The following is a 24,426-nucleotide window of genomic DNA, read 5'->3' on the forward strand; positions in this document are numbered from 1 at the left end:
ATAGACTTTGGTTTTAAACCGATTTTAGTGGTCCCCGTCTAAAGACGGCGCTAAGCACTAGAGGAACGGGCAATCATTTTCAGATATCATGTTATATGAAATAGGTTGGCAAAAAGAGTCGTCTACTTTTACAGTTCACTGTCTTTAAGATAATGACGTTGCCATGCATTTGGTAGTAATGAAAAATTTATGTCGCTACTTTGATAGTTCTAGTACATTTTCCGCTAATTTCTTTTTTCAAAATCTGCCTGCGACCTCATCAAGTCTATTCTTGACCAACGAAGTCAGGTGGTCCGTTGCAATAGTAGCTCGCCCACCGAATGCCCGCTCAGCGATGGCTCTCCACAGGGGTCATGCCTAAGCGCACTTCTGTTCAGTCTGTACATCAACAGTCTGCTCTCCTCTGGAGATGTCAAAACCAACTGTATGCAGATGATCTCCAAATCTCTAATTCCAAACCAGTAACTGAAATAGATAGACTGATGAATGCTTTTAAAGATCTTAGGACACAATTTATTGTATAATTTTTAAATCAGGGTTCTAGATTTCTTGTGGCAAACATACCAAGGCCTGTTACCCGGCTATCTACAACAACCCCTGCCAAAAGGGAAGCTTGAGAGGTCCGGAGCTTCATTATTCTCAGGCTCACCATGTCGAGTAGGAAGAGTTTTGTGGTGCAAGGTGCATCATGTTGAAACGGGTTTAACGAGTGTTAATGTCAAAAAATTTTCTTCAATTTTATTCTTGATTTTTTGTTGAATAATTTTTGAGTTTTGACAATTGTCTGGATATTGCCCGGATTTTTGGTCGTCAATTTTAATTTGATTTTACCAAGAGTTTATATAAAATTGCCCGAATTTGTCCGACCTGTATATGTGAAGAAAAAAATCTGGCAACTTTACCTTAGAGACAAAACTCAAACCTACCATGCCAGTTTTAAAAGAACTGTTGAAAGTTTTTATTCCAGTCTAAATGTTTTGTGATTATGTTGATTCTCCTGAAATTTTTTTTCTTCATTTTCTGTTTAACCTTATGTATTTCCAAAGAAGGCTATCGTTACTCAATTAAATTACAACTACAGTTACAATTACTATTAAAAAATACATTTCGGGGTTTTAAGGAACGAACAATCGATTTAGATGGTTATTGTATTTGTATTCGAGTAGCAAAATGGGTCATTCATAATAAGTGTTTTGCTATAATGAAGCTATTATGCATCGGATTTATGCTATTATATGTTTTATATGTTTTATGCTATTATGCATCGGATTGATAAGCAAAATTAAGAATTAATATCAGGAAAAGGGTCGTCCATCTAAAATATTCAACCTATATTGTCGGAATAGATCGGTGTGGCACGGCTATGCCAAAAATGACGCTCAAATGCATTGGGTCGATAGAAAATGAATGAATGAATGAACAGGAACCAAGTGAGAAAATCAATTTGTTTTGGGTATTGAGTATTGGATAACCGTGAAACAAAAAAAGAAGCGTTTTTGAAAAATTGTCGTGAAAATGAAACGGGTCAATGTGCAAATAGCAAAACAGGTCTTGGAAAAAAACGGTACGACGTTTAAGAGGGGACTCGTTTTTCGATGAAAGTTTTCTCGGTTAAATTTAATATTAGACGCATCATTGAAAGTCATTGATTACTTGGTATTTGAAGAGAGAAGAAAATGACTAGAAAAAATAGTAAAGTTCGATAAACTCTTGAATTCACTAGAAATCATATCGATAAGTCTAATAGAGATAAAAGTTTTTTTTTCAAATTTACAAACACTTATTATTTTTTTTAATTAAATAATTGAACTACGTTCAATGCGTTGATAATGTCAACTTTAAAAAGATAATTAATCAATCATTCAATTTATCTACGTTATGCAACAACAAAGCATGCCTTCATTCAGCATTTCCACACCCTAGCTCGGGTAACTAGATGCCAGGAATCCGATATAGGAGGGAAAAACTGCACACGGCTGCTGATGCTGCCTAGCTTTAGGAGCTGATATTTGGAATCCGGAAGGACGAATGCACAAGTGGCACAACAAAAATCCATTCACTGGAGAGCGAGCGGAAAAAACAAAAAGAACGCGAGAGGGAGAGGGAACATCCGTTCGGGTAAAACGGTTTGGGGGTGGTTTCGGTGGCATTGTGGGCTGGGAGATTTGCATCAATTTTAAAAAGGGATGTTTATGATAAAAATCATCAGTCCTTTTGTAGGCTTTGAGCAGGGCGGTTGGTTCCTACTGCAGTTGGATTAAAACCGTTAGAACCTTCACGATCGTAACTCGTGTGGAATAAGATAAATTCTGTGCAATTTTGTGACTCCCATCTGTTATAGGCGATATGGCTGGACCGTTTATCTCGCCACTTCCGGGGGATTTGCTGACCGAGTATATGTTCGGAAGGCGCCGTCAGCGTAGGAATAGAACCACTTTCACACCGCAACAGTTGCAGGAGTTGGAGGCACTGTTTCAGAAAACGCACTACCCGGATGTGTTCCTGCGGGAGGAAGTGGCCCTAAGGATTAGCCTCAGTGAGGCGCGAGTGCAGGTGAATTGAAGAGTTTGAATGTTGGTCGCACGTGGCACAGTGGAAATAGTGAATTCAGAAGTTATTTGTCCTTAGCGGGTTTTCAATTAACTCCAATATGGATTAGTGGAAACGGAATTTAGAATAAGCATATCAGTAAACGATTCATCTGTTTTTTTTTATATATATTGAACTCGATATTTACGGGTTAAAGAAAATTGTCACGAAGTGAATTTTTGTATCACATTTGTCTATCAAAAGTAAATTTTGAAGTAAAGATTTGAGTTAAATTTGTCATTATATGTAAACCACTTTTGTTGGAATCAATACAAAACAAAGTCTTTGCATGATAATATGAAACATAACATTTTGATATTTAAGGATATTTCTCTGATGATGTATTTATTAAAATGCGAGTAATCATATTGTGATGTCACAAAGTTTAACATTTTCCACATTTACTCCCTTAATTTAAACGTTTCGAAGCTTATGTAATAAAAAAAAGTTTATAAAATGAGAAATTATTAAAACACTTAAAGCTATGGGCTCAGCATGGTCAGAACTACTCAGAACTCAGAAGTAAAATAGATGAAATTTTAATTATTGCCTCAACATAACATCCCGAACAGATTTTTTTTTAAAAATGTGGTCTAGAAATTCGTTAAATAAAACTCAAGGCTGGTATACATTTGCAGTTAAAAACGTTTTTTTCGGATTCCCATAAATTCGTAGCTAAAATGTATCACTTTTTTTATTTAGCTTTAAATGTTGCTGTGAAATTCCTTCTTAGATTTTTTGTGATATAACGAAAACACTTAAACCTAAAAAGGTAAAGTTGAATTGATCATCTTCTGTGAGGAATAATGACTGAATGAAGGTCCCTAATTTGCTTCAAATTTGTTTTGGGAAATTGATTGCAAACAAAAATTATTTTTTTCTAAATTTGTGCTATCAAAACATTTAGAAATCCTGACTGTTTTGATAGCACCTGCTCCCGGAATTATCTTTGAAAAAAATGATTTCATGGAAGAGTTCAAGTAGGCGTTGCCTTGCATGTACGTCAAAATTATCGCTCCGTGTACTTTTGTTTCCAGACATAAGAAAACAGCATAGAAAATATTAATCGAACATCGAATCCAGCTGCGACGGTGAGCATAAATGTGAATAACCCAGTGGATATTTCATACACAGGAAAGATGCGAGAAGAGGCAAATCGGCTTCAGAAAATTCGGTTGAAATAGGTCCCATCATCAAAACAGCATCATCCCTGTACTGACTAAAGTTGCACGGATCCGAATCATTATTTGTTGAAATCAAATCTTTTTCACGATTTTAAGCTAAAATTTCATTATGATTTATAAAAGTCCCCCAAGAAGTGAAATGAAATTTTTAACTTCTCTTTTATTGTTCCAAGCTTCGGAGTTTTCAACAAACTTGTTAAAATTAAAATTTTATACAACTGTGTTCCAGGTGTCTTGTTTCAAAAATGATTACCTATCTTCCGATCTATGGCCTAGTGAGAAATATCTCTAAAAATTAGTTTTTTTTATTTTAACTTTTTTTTATGTTCTTCGGCCAACACGCAGAAAAATTAGATCAACATAAACTCGGATACAAGCGAATACAAACGGTTTTACCTATATCTTGTAAATAAAATCTTTATCTCCCATTTGTATCTAAAGCGGGCTTCCGAAAATTATTAAATGTTTGTCAAATTTGGCGTGAGTTAAACAACTTTGTGGAACATGTAAAAAAAATCATTAATGACGGAAAAGGTAATGATTGAAAAACTGAAAAAGAGCTATTTTTGTTAATATTATGACCATAACTCTGGAGAATTACATTTTACAAACTAAAAGTGTTCAACTAAGTTTTGCATTTTAATGAGTTGATTAACTTTGTGGAACATGTTGAAATCTTCAAATTGACGTAAAGAAGTTAAGATTTAAGCTGATTTTTATGTGATCTGATTTTTAGATGTTTTTTTTTCTTCATTTAAGCCTGTAGGTCGGAAGATAATCATTTATGTTACTTGATACTTGGAAAAAGGTTATTTAAAATTTTATTTTGAACAAGTTTGTCGAAGCGTCTAAAGAGCTAGAACCATTAAAGAAAAGTTAGACTGAATCAAAGCAATCGAAAAATTCCCTTTAATTCAACCTCGGTATAAGAAAAGTTCTGATGCCGGTATTTCTACAGCTTATACCGTGGTTGAATAAATGGGAATCTTTCGATTGCTTTGATTCAGTAGAACTATTCAACCAAGTAGGCTCACAACACGCAATAGAGGGAAAAGTTAGAAATTTTATCGCTCTTCTAGGAGGGATTAGAAAAAAAAATTATAGAGCTTATTTTACTGAAAAACTTCTCCGAAGACAATATCCTAAAATGTAAAAGAAAAAAGTTATAAGCAACAATCACGTTTTTTGCATTTTTTACCACTGTGCAATGAATGGCCCTAACAACTGAACTGTGCCAAATTTCAGCCCAATCGGGATTAAGTTAGATGTGCCTTAAATAGCTCCAAGTTTCAGTTTTTTTACCCTCAAAAATTGCCTAAGGGGAGACCAAAAGAAATCGAAATAATGGGAATTTAAATTTTTGTGTCAAATGGCTCAAAAATTCATGAACCGTCAATATCTGGTGTTATCTAAAAAAAAATTGACCAAACTCGACGGAAAATCAACAAAGACTCAGTAAGTCGATTTTCGGCAGAAAATCAACAAAGGCAAGGTAATATGATATCTCGACATTTTATGCATTTCGAAGACATTTGCCATCAAAATTAAAAATTCGGTTTTTACAATTTCTTTTAGTCCCCCCTTAGATTTTGCACAGGTCTGTGTTTTGGATCAACCTAATAAATGTATATGGTCGGCTTGCGAATTTCGCCATGACCCATTTGGCAATGCCACCCTAATGTTTGTCAATACTCTATACGGAGACCAGGGGTAAAACGCCCACGTTTAGAAGAATGTTTTACAATACGTAGATAGAGAATGAAATTAAGTAAAAGCGACACATGTTTCGAAAAGGGGATTGTTTTTCTTTCTTTATGAGAAATTACAAAATTGGTTACAAAATTACAAAACTGCTTATCGATCAAGTAATAAAAGATCATTTAGCGAGAGTTTTTTGTTTGAAATTTCAGTGGTTTGGAAAAAATATTAGAACAAAATTTTATCAAAAGAGCTTACCTTCAAACAGGTTGTACGAATCATCTTTCAAGTAACTTACATCCTAGTTAAATAAAAAAGGTTTGAATCCGATTTGTGTAATGTGCAGTTTTGAGATTTTTTCAGTGTTTATCCTTGTGCTTCTTATTTCAATGCAATACTCGTTTAACCCTTCATTTCATGATTTTTTATTTTTTCTCGAAAAAAATTCTCAAGAGTGTGCAATGATGAGTACATGAAGGGAAAAATAATGAAAAAATATTATTTTCACATATTTCTGTTATTTAGCAAAAATATTAATTGTTGCAAATTTGCAACAACATGAAACGGTTATACCTTTTTGTTCTTCACACAAGATAATTAGAAATATATGCTAACTCCTAATTTCTTTTGCACTAATCATAGTTTTATCATAAAAACTTCGTAAATCTAGATTTTTGGACACCGTGAGAGTTTAGAATTTAGCTGGGGGTAGCTATGTTTGTTGTTAATCCACCATGGGTGCACGGATTCACCGCAGTTTCTGCCTAAGTAAGTGCACATGCACATGCATTCTTCGATTATTAAGTTCGACAAATTTCCAATGCAGCGTACATCATACCCGGACCTCATGGCGTCGTATGAACTGTTATGGAGTGAATGTATTGCGTGTTTTGATGTAGGTATATTTTGGAAGAACAAGTCAATCAGGTGGGCTAGTTTAATTATGGGTATTCCGGCATCCGTGTACATACCTGGCCAGCTGGTAATTGTTTGAACATTCTTATTATAAAGTCAGATATAGGATGAAATACATCTAACCTGTCAGTCTATGATTTTGAAAAGAATAATTTTTTTAACTCGAATTTGAAAATGATTTAATAATCTTAATAAAGAGCATTTTTCGTCGATTCATTATTAAAAGCCAATCATACTTTAGAAAAAACAATGAGCATTGTATTATGTATGTATGTATGTATGTATGTATGTATGTATGTATGTATGTATGTATGTATTATGTATGTATGTATGTATGTATGTATGTATGTATGTATGTATGTATGTATGTATGTATGTATGTATGTATGTATGTATGTATGTATGTATGTATGTATTGTATGTATTATGTATTACTGGCTGATTTGTTTGCTTTGTAAAATAAATCTAAAAATCTTATTTAATTAAGTTAAAAGAAATTGGAAAATTCCTTCCCTTAAATTTATTTATTGTTTAGGATTTCGATTTTACTAATAATTTTCTTTGCTCATATCCTAAAAATAAGAAGAAAAATCCAACTATTGACAACTTGAAGGGATAATCCTATTTACACTAAAAAGCCCAACGTCGAGAAAAATCGGTCCAGTTGTAGTTTTCATATAACTTGTTGGCCTTTTCTGAATTTGACCTTCTTTATGAAAAGCAGAAGGAACTTTTCACTGAAATACCTCAGTTTGCAAATGGTTTGAATTATGTATTTGCTTAAACATTTGAGCTTCTAAATTCTACATTTTTATAGAATTTAAGTTACCAATGTTTTGAAAAAAAAAACAATCAAGTGGAAAAAGTTTTAATGCTAAAATTTTTCAGTTTTTTTTTCCGCTGACGACGTACAATGCAGTGTTTCTTTGCAGTATCTTTTTTATCCGCCTAGATAGCGGAAAACACGAATATTGCCGTAAATTTGGCAAATATAGATATATAAAAAAAGACGATGAGCCTTCGAGTGTTTATACTTATTTAAAAAGTCCAATTTTTATTCCATAGGTATGGTTTCAAAACCGTCGGGCAAAATGGCGCAAACAGGCGCGTCTGCAACTACTTCAGGATGCTTGGAGAATGCGTTGTCTAGGGATCAGCTCGCCTCAGCTAGTTCCAGGTAAATATCCTCACATTTCTCTTTTCCTCAGAAGAAATCTCAGCAGGATGTTTTTCTCTCAACCAGACCCTCAAAACATCACTGGACCAATGGACAATAACAATCAACAGGGCAAGAAATCCGACGATTCGCCATCAGCCAAAGAGCCAGAATTCACCCTGATGCATCCCGCTTTTCAAGGTTCAAACAGCGCCACGCCCACTGGCAACAACAATAACAACAATAACAACAACAACAACCATCCCCCATCTTCATCACTTCCGGATGCCACCGACAAACGCCAAAATCCACCAACTACGGCATCCTTCAGCGCACCAAACATTTCCGGTAGCTACCCCGCGCTTCCGACGGACCTTTCGATGGCCGATCGCGAGTATCAGCGCATGAGAAGGGAGGCTGCCCTGGCGGCGGACGATTCCGGAAGTGATCTCTCGGATGGGTCGGAGGAAATCGATCTGACCACCAACGGGGGTTGTATCGATTATTCTAGCAAAGCTCACTAAAAATGGAACTGATGGGTTGAAGTGTGTAAATATTTACTTATAACTACTGTTTGATCGCGATCTTAGTCGGTAGTGGCAAAATCTAGTCAGAGTTTGTGTTTTCAGGATTTCTAATTTATTCATCTGTCGCAGAATAAAATAAATTTAGGATTATTAACATAATTGTATGTTAAATTGAGAAACAATGAACAAGATTGTGGCGTCACTTTCTGGAATCTGTAGATAGCTGAACATTTGGGACAAAAAACAGAAAAAGTTTCAACCAATATGGTTTTTCAATTTTTTTAGTTTCAATGGCTTACACTAATGCAATTAACCTTTCCCTTCAGCGAGGTGTAAAATAGTGGTCGAGGCAGAGTTTTATAGTCGAGTTTAAGGTAGGTTTCATCATCCATGATAACACAACCCAATTTTTTGATCAGAAGTTTGTTTGCTTTTTGCTGCTTCTGCTTCCGATGGGTCTGAAGTCCAATTCTCTCTTTGGCACGCACAACGTTAGTCGATGAGGTACCTACTTAGTTTCTTAGCCACATTCCGAAGAAGATCAATCCCTGTAAGTTTCATTGTGATCAGCGAAAAAAAAACTGAAAAGTGAACGAGTTCAATGTACATATGGGTCATTCCTTGTAAAGGGTGCCCTGCGAAAAAAAAAATCTGATCCGATATTTGCCACCCTTGGTCGGGTACAACTCGCTATGGTCTATTATACAGGTCGTCAAATTTAGAGAGAGACTTGCCAATTCCATGTCTCTTCACCCTCTCTCCATTTTTGTAAATTTTTGGAAAGGTATCTGTTCCGGATCGTCCCAACAATAACAAAAAACTTCTAGTGGACTGTATAATAGAACTAGTTGGGCCGACCGGGGAACACTTCAATCACTAGCACTTAACTTAGTGCAACAGTTCACCTTCACTTTGGTTGCTATTTCGGCTACCCAATTGTGTCTCAGTCCGTAACTGTGATATTGATCACCTGTGACATGTATTTCTTCCGATATTTAAAACACACGACCGATTTTGGGGAAGTTTAACTTTATTCCCAACTGAACTTTGATTCCGAGCCGACGGGGGTAAATTAATAAGACCGATGTGTACCGTGCGGAGTTTTCTGCGAACTGATTTTATTGGTAAAGTTAACATCGCAAATGCATGAACAAGATCAAACGATCGGGTCGCGAGAGAGTGAGTTCTCAAGAGAGAACTCACTATTTAGTTCAGTCGCTGGGGTGGCCCTTTGGTTTATGGCATCTAGTAATTTACGTTCCACAACATGCCGGCCCCCTTGAAACCAAACGGGTTTCAACATAAATTGATACAAATTCATTCATAAATCTACAAATTAATGCACCAATACCTTAAACACTAACGTTATATAAACCAAAATTCAAATCATAAAAATTAATTAAACATTTCCAATGCACAATTTGACAAACAGTTTGTTCGTGTATGCTACGCAGACGACAATATAAACCTATAGCAGTTTTCGTCTCTCTGGGGGACTGGATGGCAACTCTGTTTGCTAAGCGTGCGTCTTTTCCAAGTGTAGAATTAAATCGTGTATTATTGATTTAAAATATAGTGTTCAATAAAAAAAACTAGTTTACAAGGCAGAAAACAGTGCCTGGAGTTAATTGTGACTGAAAGTTTTTTTACAAAACATCGTGACTAGTCAGAAATTGGTGTCTTAATTATCGCTACTAGAAGAATTTCATTCGTTCCATTTCCATCTGTTCCGTAAATGAAGAAAATGGATTCGTGTTGCCAAACGAAAAAGTTGTGGAAAGTATAAGTAACGGTAACGAGAGAAATTTAGTGAGCACCCTGTTGAGTTATGGAACGCAAGGAAAGCGTTCCGTAACGCTTTCGTCTGTCAAATCAGGAGATGCGTGAAAAAAAACATACAATGAGAAAAGAAAGATGGGAAGAACCAGGAAAAAAAGATAAGTACAAATTTCTCTTACTTGAATTCACTCTAATCTCTATTATACCTAATTATTTCGTGGTCTGATTACAAGTTCTCTGGAGCTCTATACGGATTAGGTAGATGGTGTATCGGAATTTTCAACGACACAAAGCTAATAGACATAGGAAGATTGTATTTTAGATTCGTGTGTTAAAGGGTTTGATAGAAATGGATGTAATAACATCGCGCACTTTGATGTGTATAAGGTTCCGGTCAAGCGGCGGGTTGCGGGTCTGTCAAGCTGTCAGGAAGGGTTTAGGAACATCTAGAGATACTCGAATAACATTGTGGGTGGTGGGTGAATCGTTTTGGCACTAATGATGCGCTATTCGGCTAATATGTACTGTACCAGGGATTGACAACTTTTTATTCAAAAACCAAAAATCTCAATTATCATTGAAATAACAAAACCATATTAGCAGACTGTTCGAGTTCGAATATAATAGTAATAGTGTCGAATATTAAAGAGTTATTGAAAGTTTGGATCGGAGCATTAAATTAAGATCTGTAACTTAATCAAATTCTGATATTCTAGATTTATTCTAGTTCTAAATTTAAGATTTTATCGGCGTTTTATTTTTAATTTTCTTATGAATCAAAATTGCAAATTTCAAATTCTTTTTAAGATCTTGATTTGAAATACAACTTGTTAGATGATCTTTAAAAACCTTATCAGATCCCAAATTGAAACATCATAATTAATTAAAAGTGAAATCAAAATGTTAAAGTCATTGCACAAATTTACATATTGCTCTACATTCAATTTCATTGATTCCTTTTACTCTACGATTAAACTAAATACACTTATTATGAGCTTTCCGATTATCACGTCATTGTGTTTGTTCCTTTTTAAAATATTCAAATTTCATTTCTAAAATACTTCTTTTACATTAATAATCAAGTCCGAAATCGTATTGTTTAGTATTTATTCCAGATTATTGGTATTTATCGGATAAATATATATTGTTTTCTTTAAATAATTTTAAACAATTAGTTTTTAGGTTGATATAGTTTAATTTTGGAGAATAATATAAGCAAAAATCTGTCAAAATCATTGCCAAAATTAAAGCAATGCAAGCAAATATTGTTTTGTTTTAAATTTTCTTAATTTCATAATCAATATCATTTCCTTGTTGTTTTCAGCTTCTATATCATCTCACAAGTAAATTGCAAATTAGTCAAATAATCATCTTACTGCTAAATAATTTGCATTAAAATTTCATTCTAAATTTGTTACCTGATATCATCGAGAAGGAGCTTTCAATAGTTTAAACAGATTATTTAATCTTTAATAATGTAATTGTTAATATGATTTTATTTCAGATAATGGTTTTTTATCCCAATCATTTCTGTTGAATTAAATGTATTTATCCGTTTTTTTTACCCACAACAACTAGGTATTTGAACACTTCGATTGTGATAAACCAACATCGATTATTACGGTTTTGTTTTGATTATCTCAGACCACCGATTATATTTACAACAGCATTATATGGCAAATTTATCATCCCGTTTACAAATCTTTTTTTCAGTAATATTTTAGCAATCGACATATATTTATTTTTGATTTCAGTATCAGTGTGAATAAGAAAAATTAAATTGACATTAATAAAAACTCTTATTTTTATAGCTCAAAGATATTACCTTTAAAAGGACAATTGAACACTGAACCCTCGGATCCCAACTGCAGCATATACATAAATTTTAATACATATATTAAATTTTTAAGTTTATGTTAAAGAATTCATTTTCAGGTGATGAAACGATTTTAATCTTTTCTTAGAGACTTTCAGGGTAATACAATTTTTTGTTTTGTTTAAACACACGTTGAGTGCGGCGGCTTACGTTCAACCCTGCTGAAGCATAATGGGCAAATGGTTAGCAGAATCAAATTAGTTTTTTTTTCTTTTTAATAATATGATAGTTTATTTCAGCTGTTCAACAAAAAAGCGATGTATGTACCCCAAATCTTATCAATCGTTTTTATGTTATCTAAATAAATGTTATCATAGTAAATCTTTCAACAAAAATTTTGGAAATGTATTCAGATTGGCCGTTTAGCTTTTTGGCATTGCCTTTATAAATACATTTTTTTTTTAATTTAATCCATCTTTATTCAAAGTAATATATTGCCTTGGAAGGACGAAGTTATTTCAACATGTAGCTATAGGATATAACTTATACTTTATCATAAGCTTCCGCTGATTTGGTTTCATTCAACAATGTATTAATTATTAATTATTTTTCAGCTGAAGAGTTCTACTTTTTTAATTTTTATTTCACTATCTGCTTTGTTCATTGAACAAAAATGATTATATTATGTCATACCTTTAATAATTTATTCTTGATGTTAAATGAGGTTCTCAGGATCAGGGTGTAAGTGGCAATTTTAAGTTAAGTATACCTAGATCGAATTCAATACAGAATCATCATTTCAAAAATCGTATGAAAGTTTTTTTATACTTACATGGTGCCAAGTTTTAGTAAAGCTAACATGTTGAGTGCTGCAATTTACGTTCAAGCATGACTGGCACATGAGGTATATAAGGTTTTCATTTTTTTGCAATTTAATATTCCATTTCAGCTTTCCAGCAGAAAAATAACAGTCCACAAATCGTGCGCCGATATATTATTGATATATTTCCCAGCGGTATGTCGTCGTTTTCAAACTTTTAAAATTGACAAAAAAAAAACAATTGTTTTTTTTTCATAATCAAACATGATAACCAGTTCATTGTAACATTATTGTGTAATTTGTTTTTTTTTTTGCATTTACAGTCTCTTATTCTGTCCTTTATTATTAATAATTCATGAAAACAGTTGAACTAGTTTTATTTCATTCCAATCTATGTACTATTGCAACTATATTTAAAAATATATTATAAAAATAGTCACAGTTAACATAGTATTATCAAACGTTTATAGGTATAGCTGGATGGCGTCGAAAACATCAAACTATTTTAGAATTTTACGGATTTTAAAATTGAATCACAAGCAAATTAAACTATCAAAATTTTATGAATAACCTTTTTACACCGAATTATTATTAGTTTATTATCTATCGATTATTGTTTCCAGCTCCTCTCATCATCAATTAAATATTTTTAGTATTTATTCATATTTTCATTTTCCACCCATATAATATTCATTTGTACTCATTATATTTAAAATACATAAATAAATCTATCTTTAAACTAAATACGAGTCCATCTTTTGTTGGACATATCAGGATACTAATTTTATATAATTAAGCAATTATGTTCAATTTTTACCCAGATATGTCAACAATAGGAGATGGAAAGTCTAATCATAATTACATGACCCATTTGGTGATGCGGTTATGATTAGGCGGGGCTTATTGACAAGGAAAGTTACCTCGGAATGTGCAGCTAGGTCTCTGTCATTCTGAAATGGGTTTCTGGAATTTCAATAGAGCTAACACCACCAGCACCCGCAACTGAACAATTTTAATCCAATTGATTAATGTTGACTCTTTTGCATAACATACCTGCCAGCTCAGGGGGTCGTTGGTTGGAACACACACACACACACACACATAGCAGTTTTCGTCTCTCTGGCTCCGCTCGGTAAGGAATAGACGTAAACAATGAGCACACTCGCTTGTGCTTCTCGTTGGCTGGATCCAATGCTTGGTGGTTTTAGCCGTGCGATGAAAACAAAGGCAAAAAATGATCCCGTATGCCTGTTGGTAGGTACGTTTTGTGATGATTCCGTCTGTCTCTTGCTATTGCTGCTGGTGTGGATGGATGCGATCAGCTGGGTTGAAAATCTCTCGCTTTTGTTTCATACGGTTCATACGTTTCGGGTACGATCGGTGGGTGGTGAAACAAATCGTGCTGCTGTTGGACTAGGTATCTGCTGCTGGGTTTCGAGAGGTTTGCTGAGCAAAAATTAAAATCGCAATGTTTGGCCGAAAATTTATCCGAATTCCGCAGGTAAGTCGCACATCATTAGGGAAGAAAGCAGCTGATGATTTTTTTTTTTTCAATTTGCTTACTCAGGTGCTGCTGTGCTGCTTTGCTAGAGTCGATGAGTGCTCTCCACTGGGTGGTGCATTTTGTTTCTCGCTGCTGTTGGTCGGACCCATCACTGGCTGGTGAACAGCAACATGGCTCAGTAGGACATGTCGATTTTCAGTAAGACGTATATTGCAAAACGCACAAAAAGTTTTGGAATTTGATTTTTTTTTCTTGTAGGCTGCTCGATAGGTGGATGCGTTGCATGTCCGGAACCGGAAACCGATGATGGTCGACGAGCTTTCCAAGCGTTGGGTGGAGCAATCGGTAGGTGAATGTGGTTGCTGATGACCGTGTTAATTGGCAATGCTTAGTCGATGTTACAACCCGTCGACCTTCGACCAGGAGTTGTTACTCGACAATGCGATTATTCCACGAAGTTCATAGAATCATAGAATAGGTTGAAATGTTATGCTTGACCAATAAACCGATGTTAAAATGATGAATCTTGTTGCCTTGCTTGCGTTTCCGGTATCGATGCGTATGATGACATAATCAATTAACTGTTGAATGCCCTTAGATAATCTATGATAGTTTGAAGTCTTCCGAACTGCTGTTGTAAATTGACCAGGTAATTACTGAAACTTGAAGGTGAACATGATGTATCCGGAATTCGGTGCCATTCCGAAGTGGTTATATATCGAACTGTATGTAAGGCCGGACCGGACGTGTGATGCATGGCCCGGCCGGAAGTTAACGATGATGACCGAACTTGAGCGATTCAGATAAGGGGTTGCAGGTTGCCTCTGACCGTTGAAGGAACCGTCGTGTTGTCAGTAAATGGAATTTGACCAACCGATAACCGGATGCGTAGTCGATATCACAACCTGTCGATTTTCGACCAGAGGTTGTAATTCGACAGTTTGGCCGTTTCTTGTCCGACCGATGACCAATGATCAAAGTGTCAACCCATCGATCTCCGACCAGAAGTTGACACCTGACCGAGTGACCGTTGTTGTAGCTACTGCTGCTTCCTCGGACCAATTATTGAGCCGGTGTTGTCGTGGTAAGGTCGAAATTGGGTACTGACTGTAATTGTACCGATGCCGCAGTGTGGTGATGGGCCGCTCAAAAATCGGAAATAGCCGTTGGTGGGTCATGATTCCATCGGAGGTACACGTGACGAGTTCATGAAAATATTCAGAAGGACTTTAGTGTTTCTTAGGACATTCTTTAGTTACATGCTCCCTTCTACCGAATTTTCAATACTGACAGAAAATATTCTGACATTTACAGACATAAATACTGACACATAACGCATTTCTGACAAATTTCAGACTTGTAAAACTGACAAACAGATTCTGACTTTTATAAATCTGACAAATTCTGACTTTGAAACTCTGACATGTTTCAATTTCCGACTCATTTCAACTGACACGATCATTTTTGATCAACTGACATATGTTGTCGACATAATTGCTATCGCGGAAAGAAGGTAATAAGGTTATGTAGATGTCTCGGTCTAATGTTCTAATTATCACGTTTGTTTTCTTGCCCATTGACTATTTTCTTTAAAGTAAAGCATTCAACCAGAAACTTTGAGCTCATGATTAGCTCCAACAACCGTTACATTGTCACCTATGACAATGTCTGCTGTCGCCCCTCTCCAGTGCTTTCCTTTTCGTCGATTTTAGACCGCGAGTTGTACCGTTTTTCGCAGAGTGTGTTGTGTGCTGATGGTTCTTCTCGACGTCTGCACTGATAGGATATCGATGCAGACGGAGGCATAGCATGTGGGACATTTTAGTCATTCTGACCAACTGGGTCCACCGTCAATTCTTCGTTCGACAAACGACGATTGAGGTGCGACACGATGAAGCAAAATTTCGAGTGGTTTTGCAGTTGTGCTGTCCGATTTCAGCTCGTATACGAAGCGATCTTAAATTTGGACCAATGGCGGTTGGCCTTCGACGAATTTGTTCTACTCGCAAATCTTCAAGATGAACTGAAGAAATTCCAACAAATGACCGAGTGATGCGAGTTACTTTAGGACCGTCGTCTGACTGACTGATTTTCTGACGTAAAAACTGACATAGATTCTGACTGTTGTACTGAATGGGTTTCTGACCGATTTCCGATAAAGTTCTGAAAGGGTTTCCGAATGGTTTTCTGAATGAGTTTCTGAATGTAGTTCCGACAAGTTTCCGCTTTGGGATCTGAATGTTTTTCTGACTCAACCAAATGATTTACTGACAGTTTTGCTGATCGATTTTCCGACATTTGTTCAGACAAAATCTCACGAACGTAAGATAGGCAGTTGCGTAACGACCGAGACGTAACCTGTTTCGTGTGATCTCAACATTTCTGGAGATTTAGTTGATTGCAATACTACTAGAGGCGTAGCAAAACTGTGAACATAATTGCAACGTTCTTGCAATCGTGTGATTTCGAAAACGATTTTCAACGCGAATGATAGCAGTCGACAACAAAAAAACTGACAAACTCATACTCTGTACGGGTTACTGACTGATTCCAAAGTGTGCGAAAGGTTATCTGTGGTGTACTGTGGGTAATTTGGTGGCTCGAGTGCTTGAACAACTGGGTACGAGTTGGTGGATTGACGAGTTGATCGATTTGGTGTGTGCTGAGTTTGTGTGCTTTCTCTACTTTGGTTCGTTTCAAACTGATTGGCATTATCGGGTCTGTTGCGCGTTGGTGGAACGGAGGAGGAGTAAGATGGTGAGTGAGGCCGAGAGAAGTAGCGAGGACTTTCATAATGCAAAAGTGTGTGGTGGCATTTTTGACAGGAACTTCTGGTACAATCTATGGCATAATGTCCAGGTTGCAAACACTTAAAACACAAGCGACGTTTGTGGACTTCCGAAAACCGTTCTGACACAGACCAACTCTTCAACGTCCGACACTGGACAATGTTATGCTGACGATCTCCACACATGACGCAGCATTCTTGAGGCTGCGATGCCAAAAAAGTTGTTGTGTTTCTCAACCGTCGATAATCTGGCTGAGGCGAACTCCTATCCGGCTCGAAGGACCAAAAAATGTTCCGGATCGTCCCAACAATAACAAAAAACTTCTAGTGGACTGTATAATAGAACTAGTTGGGCCGACCGGGGAACACTTCAATCACTAGCACTTAACTTAGTGCAACAGTTCACCTTCACTTTGGTTGCTATTTCGGCTACCCAATTGTGTCTCAGTCCGTAACTGTGATATTGATCACCTGTGACATGTATTTCTTCCGATATTTAAAACACACGACCGATTTTGGGGAAGTTTAACTTTATTCCCAACTGAGCTTAGATTCCGAGCCGACGGGGGTAAATTAATAAGACCGATGTGTACCGTGCGGAGTTTTCTGCGAACTGATTTTATTGGTAAAGTTAACATCGCAAATGCATGAAGAAGATCAAACGATCGGGTCGCGAGAGAGTGAGTTCTCAAGAGAGAACTCACTATTTAGTTCAGTCGCTGGGGTGGCCCTTTGGTTTATGGCATCTAGTAATTTACGTTCCACAACAGTATCATTTTTAAAATACATATCCTTAGGGTCAGAAATGGTATAAACGTTATAAAAAACGCGCTGTTAAGATGTTATTAAAATCCATTGATTAGGAGAGAATGGGGATACTTGATCCCCTTTCCGTATTATCATCTAATCTATTTGGGAAAAAATAGAAACTCACCGTCTTTTACATTTTGTGATAGCCCTATTATTCAAGGAGCCCTGTTCCGTAACGTAGGTAACGTTAGGTAAGAATTAGGTTTGTTAGTATCTCCCAACCCTAATAACTACACTAGCGCAAGTATTACTAGCACAGGAGTTTTCCTTAGGACTATTTTACATAGATTGTTTCATTCGAAATACAGCCAGCAAATAGAGTACATCTTTCTTCCTTCAAATAAAGAGTTTTTCGTATAAGAAAATTGTTTCTCCAATAAATAGTTGAAGAAGAGCGAATTGTGTTTCCCCCTATATTGACCCGGAAAGCATTCCAATCATCGTGACCCGAAGTGATCAGTTAGTGGAGGTTAACGTCACAGGTGGAAAATTGGACATTGACCCAACATAATTTTGGTGCCGTGACCAGGATTGACCTGTCCCCGTTTTTGGTCTAATGACTACCTGTGAGTTAAGCGCTTAAGACATTCGCCATTTCCAAAAGCTATTGAATTTGAAAGCTATTGAACGAACCTATTGTGTGACCCTGTTGTTAAGCGTTATTGTGTGAACCCATTGTACAACCCTTTTGTGTGACCCGTTGTACAACCCATTATTGTCCTACTACTTTATGCGGCGCTTTAAGTTTGGCATTCCAAGGATTATTTGAAGGAGCTGGCTGAGAGATTTTGAATTCAAGGCATTAATTCGAATTAAAAAAGGTGATTGAATTTCCATCAACGTCCTAGAGTTTTGTGGGTGCTTTTAGATTTGTTCTTTACCCTAAGCTACCGGTTGAGCGACAAACGTGGAATCAGTAAGGTGATCCAGTACAAGTTAACGAACGCACTAAGTCGGTTTCGGTCCCGAATCCTGACATTAGATCCTGCGTATGGACCAATAAGGATTACTGACGAAAGGAGATCACATCCAAACGATTCCGCAAGCTCCCTCAGTTCAAGTTTTATGCTGGCTTTCGCTGAGGTTTCTGTTACCAGCTCGAAGCAGGCGAACCCGAGGATTTATTGATTTACAAGGCATAAATTTGCCTTGGTCAGATCTACGACCCGCCTGTCAAATTAACGCTGGTGTCTACTTGTGTATCTGCTGCCAATCTGAGTGAGGCTAGGCCAAAGAGATTCCGCTGAATTATTGAATTTACAAGGCACAACCTTTGCCTTGGTCAGGTGAGCACCTTTCCAAGTTATACATTTGGTAGCCCCAGTGCTTCCTGGTTGTTTTCTCAACAGATCTACGACCTGCCTGTCAAATTAACGCTGGTGTCCGCTTGTGTATCTGCTGGCCAAAGTGATCCCGCCGAATTATTAAATTTACAAGGCACAACCTTTGCCTTGGTCAGGTGAGCACCTTTCCAAGTAATTTACTTGTTAGCGCCAGTGCTTCCTGGTTGTTTTCTCAACAGATTTACCGGTAAACGACCATGGAAGAAAGCATGCATATCCAGCAGCTTCAATTCCGCAGGACGACACTGCTTGCATCCTTGTCGCGGGCAGAACAGTTCATCCACGATTTCAGCGAGGAACGGAACAAGCCCTAACCCTTAGCAAAAATCAAGCCAAATCCAAAGATAATAGGTCCGTTGGCAATTTTTGACCATAAAGGACGAACACGAAATTATTGCGACACATTCAACAGGGCATAACTTTTATACAATTGGGTAAAAATCATCCGAATTTTCCACTTTCTCATTGATGTGTTTTATTTCATGCTCTCAAATTCGAAGTCGTGTTTTTTGAATCAACGAAAATGGAGGTGAACTAACGCGATTCGAGAAAACAAATTCTTTTAAACATTTGGAATTTCCTGACCTGTCGCACCGGCAGTTGGGAAAAATCTTGAACATTCACCATTGTTCATCAAGTATTTAATGTCGTGAGACGGTATACTATGATAATAAATAAAATAAATATTTTAAAATTCAACGACGTTAGGGAGGCTGGAAGCTAAACAAATATTCGAAAAAAGATTAGAACATTGGTAACCCGAAAAGGTTCCCTTGTAGATGCGCGGCCAGTAGAAGTGAATAAGATTTCCCTCGTTAAGTTTGTTTTCCAAACAGAAATAGGTAGTAGAAACAAAAAAGAGAAGTAAGATAAAGGGGATGACGTACTTTTTCCCAAGCATTGGTCTTATCTATAGAATAAATATTATCAAAGCATTGTCAGATAAATGTTAACCTAATGTACGAAGGGCTCCCGTTAAAAAACCTTAGCGCAAACATTTGAGATAGATAAGATTCAAAATAAACTCGAACTCGCAGTCCGGTGCTTAGTAGGTACCTAGTGTCGAGTTGAATGAATTAGTTCTGTTAGGTGACACACATTCGACTACAATTAATCCGTTGATTGATGATAAACCGCAGGATGTGTTGTGTACATTTCGAAATGATTGTGTAGGTACTTGTAGCGGGCTTTCACATCAGGTTACTTGAACAGCAGGTGGCCAAAATCGGATACTATCGAATAGGGTGCTTCATCATGTCACAAATCCGAAGCAGCTATTAATTATGAATTTTTATTGATACTCTCTATAGCGAAAAAATATTTACAAAGAAAAATAAGAATGGAATGAGATTTTATTTTTAAATATTAGCTTTTCCCAGTTTGATAAAAAATTATGAAAAACAAATTTGAACCACCTCACAACCTCTTTAGGAAAACGATGTAAGAGTTTTGAAGAACTGTTGCTTCGGCGCATAGTTCAGTATGGATCCAAACTATACCGGCTACAGTTCAGCTCCGAATCATGAAGAGCTTCCCGCTGTTTCTTCCCTCTCAATTTGCATTCGCTTTTTTGCTGCTTAACTTGCTGCCCGGAATAATTGTCTCCAGTAGCGCCAAGATAAGGTCAGTTTGCGTAGCGCTTATCGCGTTTCTTAAATTATTTACATATCGGTTCCTTTTGATTGTGCATTTGTTACAGTGATAGCTGGCACAAATTTAGATGCTCAAGTGATGAAAAGTGTCTTCGAGTGAACGTCGAATATCTGGCGAAAGATGAAACTTATTACGATTCATTGAACGAATGCCGGCTTCTGTGTGGGGAATACGGTGCATTGTGGCCGATTCCTTCCGGATTGGTAGAGCGAGGGCAGAGCGTGGAATCGTTTCTACCCCAAAATGTGCGATTTCGATTGAATCCTGCAAGTGCAAACGACCAAGTTCGTGAATATGTGGACGAAATCCAACACATTTCCATAGCTAATCTGTACCGAGAATGTGGCCGGTACTGTAATTATAGTTCCGGAACGATCGTGCAAGTAACGTTCAAAATTCAAACGCCGGAAGTCACTCTCACATGGTCGACTGACGAATCTTACGAGATTTCTATCGAAACTCAAAACGGAATTGTAGGAGTGACCATAGTAGCCAATACCGTGTTCGGGGCACGCCATGCTCTGGAAACCCTCTCGCAACTGACCACGGCCAGATCCTATCCGGATGGAAGCTCCCTCATCATTCTGTCCTCAGCCTACATTCAGGATGAACCTTCCTATCCGCATCGGGGATTTCTCTTGGACACGGCCAGAAATTACATCTCTCCGAAAGCCATCAAGCGGCAACTGGACGGAATGGCTTCGTGCAAGCTGAACGTGCTCCATTGGCACATTACGGATTCGCAAAGTTTCCCCCTACAGTTGGTTAGTTTTCCCCAGGTGACGCGATTGGGGGCCTACTCGGAGCACCAGATCTATACGCAAGATACGGTCCGGGAAATTTTCCAGTACGCACGCTTCCGAGGCATTCGGGTTATCCTAGAATTTGATGCACCCGCTCACGTAGGTAAGAATGAGAAAAATCTATTTTTTTTTTTAATCTCAGCGAAAATCTGAAATTTTGTTTTTGTATAAGGCATTATTTTTTATTTCAAACAATCTAAAATTAAATTGATAGTGGATCTGTGAAAAATGTGTAGCATATTTCAAAATATTTCTGAGTTTTGAAAAATAACAGAAAATTTTGTCCATTTGAGCAATTTTGACAACATTGACATTTTTGACAATTTTGACAATTTTGACAATTTTGACAATTTTGATAATTTTGACAATTTTGACAATTTTGACAATTTTGACAATTTTGACAATTTTGACAATTTTGACAATTTTGACAATTTTGACAATTTTGACAATGTTGACAATTTTGATAATTTTGACAATTTTGACAATTTTGACAATTTTGACAATTTTGACAATTTTGACAATTTTAACCATTTTGACAATTTTGACAACTTTGACAATTTAGACAATTTTGACAATTTTGACAATTTTGACAATTTTGACAATTTTAACCATTTTGACAATTTTGACAATTTCGACAATTTTGACGATTTTGACAATTTTGACAATTTTGACAATTTTGACAATTTTGACAATTTTGACAATTTTGACAATTTTGACAATTTTGACAATTTTGACAACTTTGACAATTTTGACAATTTTGACAATTTTGACAATTTTGACAATTTTGACAATTTTGCCATGTTGACAATTTTGACAATTTTGACAATTTTGACAATTTTGACAATTTTGACAATTTTGACAATTTTGACAATTTTGACAATTTTGACAATTTTGACAATTTTGACAATTTTGACAATTTGGACAATTTGGACAATTTTGACAATTTTGTCAATTTTGACAATTTTGACAATTTTGACAATTTTGACAATTTTGACAATTTTGACAATTTTGACAATTTTGACAATTGTGACAACTTTGACAATTTTGACAATTTTGACAATTTTGACAATTTTGACAATTTTGACAATTTTGACAATTTTGACAATTTTGATCATTTTGACATTTTTGTCAATTTTGACAATTTTGACAATTTTGACAACTTTGACAATTTAGACAATTTTGACAATTTTGACAATTTTGACAACTTTGACAATTTAGACAATTTTGACAATTTTGACAATTTTAACCATTTTGACAATTTTGACAATTTTGACAATTTTGACAATTTTGACAATTTTGACAATTTTGACAATTTTGATAATTTGGACAATTTTGAAAATTTTGAAAATTTTGACAATTTTGACAATTTTGACAATTTTGACAATTTTGACAATTTCGACAATTTTGACAATTTTGACAATTTTGACAATTTTTGCAATTTTGACAATTTTGGCAGTTTTGAAAATTTTGACAATTTTGACAATTTTGACAATTTTGACAATTTTTGACAATTTAGACACTTTAGACAATTTTGACAATTTTTACAATTTTGACAATTTTGCCATGTTGACAATTTTGACAATTTTGACAATTTGGACAATTGCGAAAATTTTGACAATTTCCACTATTTTGACAAATCTGTCATTTGTTTCACTTTTGTCATTTTTGAAATTTTCTATAAATACTTATGTTTCTCTTAAACAAAAAAATCCATCAAGTTTTTGTAAAGCACACATAAGTGTTTTGGAATCTGATAGCAGATTATCAGAAGTTTTTCATCAGAATTTTAGAATGCTTTTTATTTTCAACCCGTTTTTTCATTTTTAATTTCCGTTCTAGAATTTTAATTTGAAGATGTCATTCAAATAATCAATACGAATAAATTTTTTTTTGCTCGCAGGAAACGGATGGCAATGGGGTCCCTCGGCCGGACTCGGCGATCTGGCTGTTTGCATCAACGAGCAACCGTGGCGGAAACTGTGCATCGAACCACCCTGTGGCCAGTTCAATCCGGCTAATCCCAACCTTTACAATGTACTCCGAGAAGTCTATGCCGATCTGGCCGCACTCATTTCAACCCAAGATGATCCGGGGGCAATTCTGCACATGGGTGGAGACGAGGTGTTTTTCGGCTGTTGGAATGCTACGCAGGAGATTGTCGATTATCTGGCCCGGAAGGATAAAAATCGAACCGTGGATGATTTTCTAGATTTGTGGGGAGAGTTTCAGGAAAAGGTATTGAACTTGTGGGATCAAGCCCGAGGTAATGCAACTCCTGTGCCTACGATTCTTTGGACAAGCCATCTGACGGATCCTGCCGTGATTGAGAAATATTTACCCAATGATCGATATATTATTCAAACGTGGGTTCCGAGCAGCCAGGAATTGCCTAAAGAACTTCTGAAGAAGGGCTACCGGTTGATCATTTCTACGAAAGATGCTTGGTATTTCGATCACGGATTCTGGGGCCTGACCAGCTATTATCAGTGGAGGAAAGTGTACAACAACAAAATTCTGAGAGATCAAAAAGTCCTCGGAGGGGAAGCTTGCATCTGGACGGAGTTCATTGACGAACATTCTTTGGGTATCTAAAAGTCAATAGCTTATCCTTGAAAGCAGGAATGTAAAACTGGTTCATGCAATTTTAGATTCTCGAACGTGGCCCCGTTTGGCAGCAGTGGCCGAGCGCCTGTGGTCCGATCCTCAGCTGGACGCATCGAAAGTGGAAGGACGTTTCTACCGACATCGTGAGCGACTCATAGCCCGGGGTCTCAATCCGGAGGCAGTCACTCCCAGTTGGTGCGTTCAAAATGAATCGGAATGCCAATAGGAAATCTGATTGAGGGTGCCGATTCCAATTGGAAACCGAGAAAAAGCTTCAACGAGCCATGTTCGAAAAGTCTGCCAGACTGTGGGAGCGCGGGTTTAGCAGAGAGAAAAACGCAAAAGTTTGCGTTTCGTTCGTTTTGACAGCTTCTCCGCTCATTCGCTTTCGTTCGGCAAAACTGCAAACAAATTGCTTCTTGTAGGTAAACAACTGT

The 24,426-nt window shown here is 36.5% G+C and overlaps 2 protein-coding genes across 4 annotated transcripts; both read left to right on the forward strand.

The window, feature by feature from the left end:
- Nucleotides 1-2,216: 2,216 nt before the first annotated feature.
- On the forward strand, nt 2,217-10,591 carry LOC129747280 (paired box protein Pax-6). Of its 3 annotated transcripts, none has more exons than XM_055741424.1 (4): nt 2,217-2,265; nt 2,342-2,553; nt 7,452-7,563; nt 7,630-10,591. In XM_055741424.1, exons 2-4 carry the CDS (start codon nt 2,347-2,349, stop codon nt 8,064-8,066), a joined length of 756 nt encoding a protein of 251 aa, XP_055597399.1. In that variant the 5' UTR covers nt 2,217-2,265; nt 2,342-2,346; the 3' UTR covers nt 8,067-10,591. The 3 variants fall into 3 exon arrangements, with proteins under 3 accessions (XP_055597399.1, XP_055597390.1, XP_055597380.1); XM_055741415.1 differs by having other exon boundaries at nt 2,220-2,283; XM_055741405.1 differs by having other exon boundaries at nt 2,223-2,553.
- A 9,791-nt stretch (nt 10,592-20,382) lies between these two features.
- On the forward strand, nt 20,383-24,223 carry LOC129739870 (chitooligosaccharidolytic beta-N-acetylglucosaminidase). The gene is made up of 4 exons (XM_055731415.1): nt 20,383-20,552; nt 20,629-21,488; nt 23,286-23,969; nt 24,034-24,223. The coding sequence occupies exons 1-4, from the start codon at nt 20,452-20,454 to the stop codon at nt 24,213-24,215; spliced, it is 1,827 nt and encodes a 608-aa protein (XP_055587390.1). The 5' UTR covers nt 20,383-20,451; the 3' UTR covers nt 24,216-24,223.
- The last annotated feature ends 203 nt before the right edge of the window (nt 24,224-24,426 follow it).

Source organism: Uranotaenia lowii, chromosome 1, assembly GCF_029784155.1.
Source record: "Uranotaenia lowii strain MFRU-FL chromosome 1, ASM2978415v1, whole genome shotgun sequence".
Lineage (NCBI taxonomy): Eukaryota > Metazoa > Arthropoda > Insecta > Diptera > Culicidae > Uranotaenia > Uranotaenia lowii.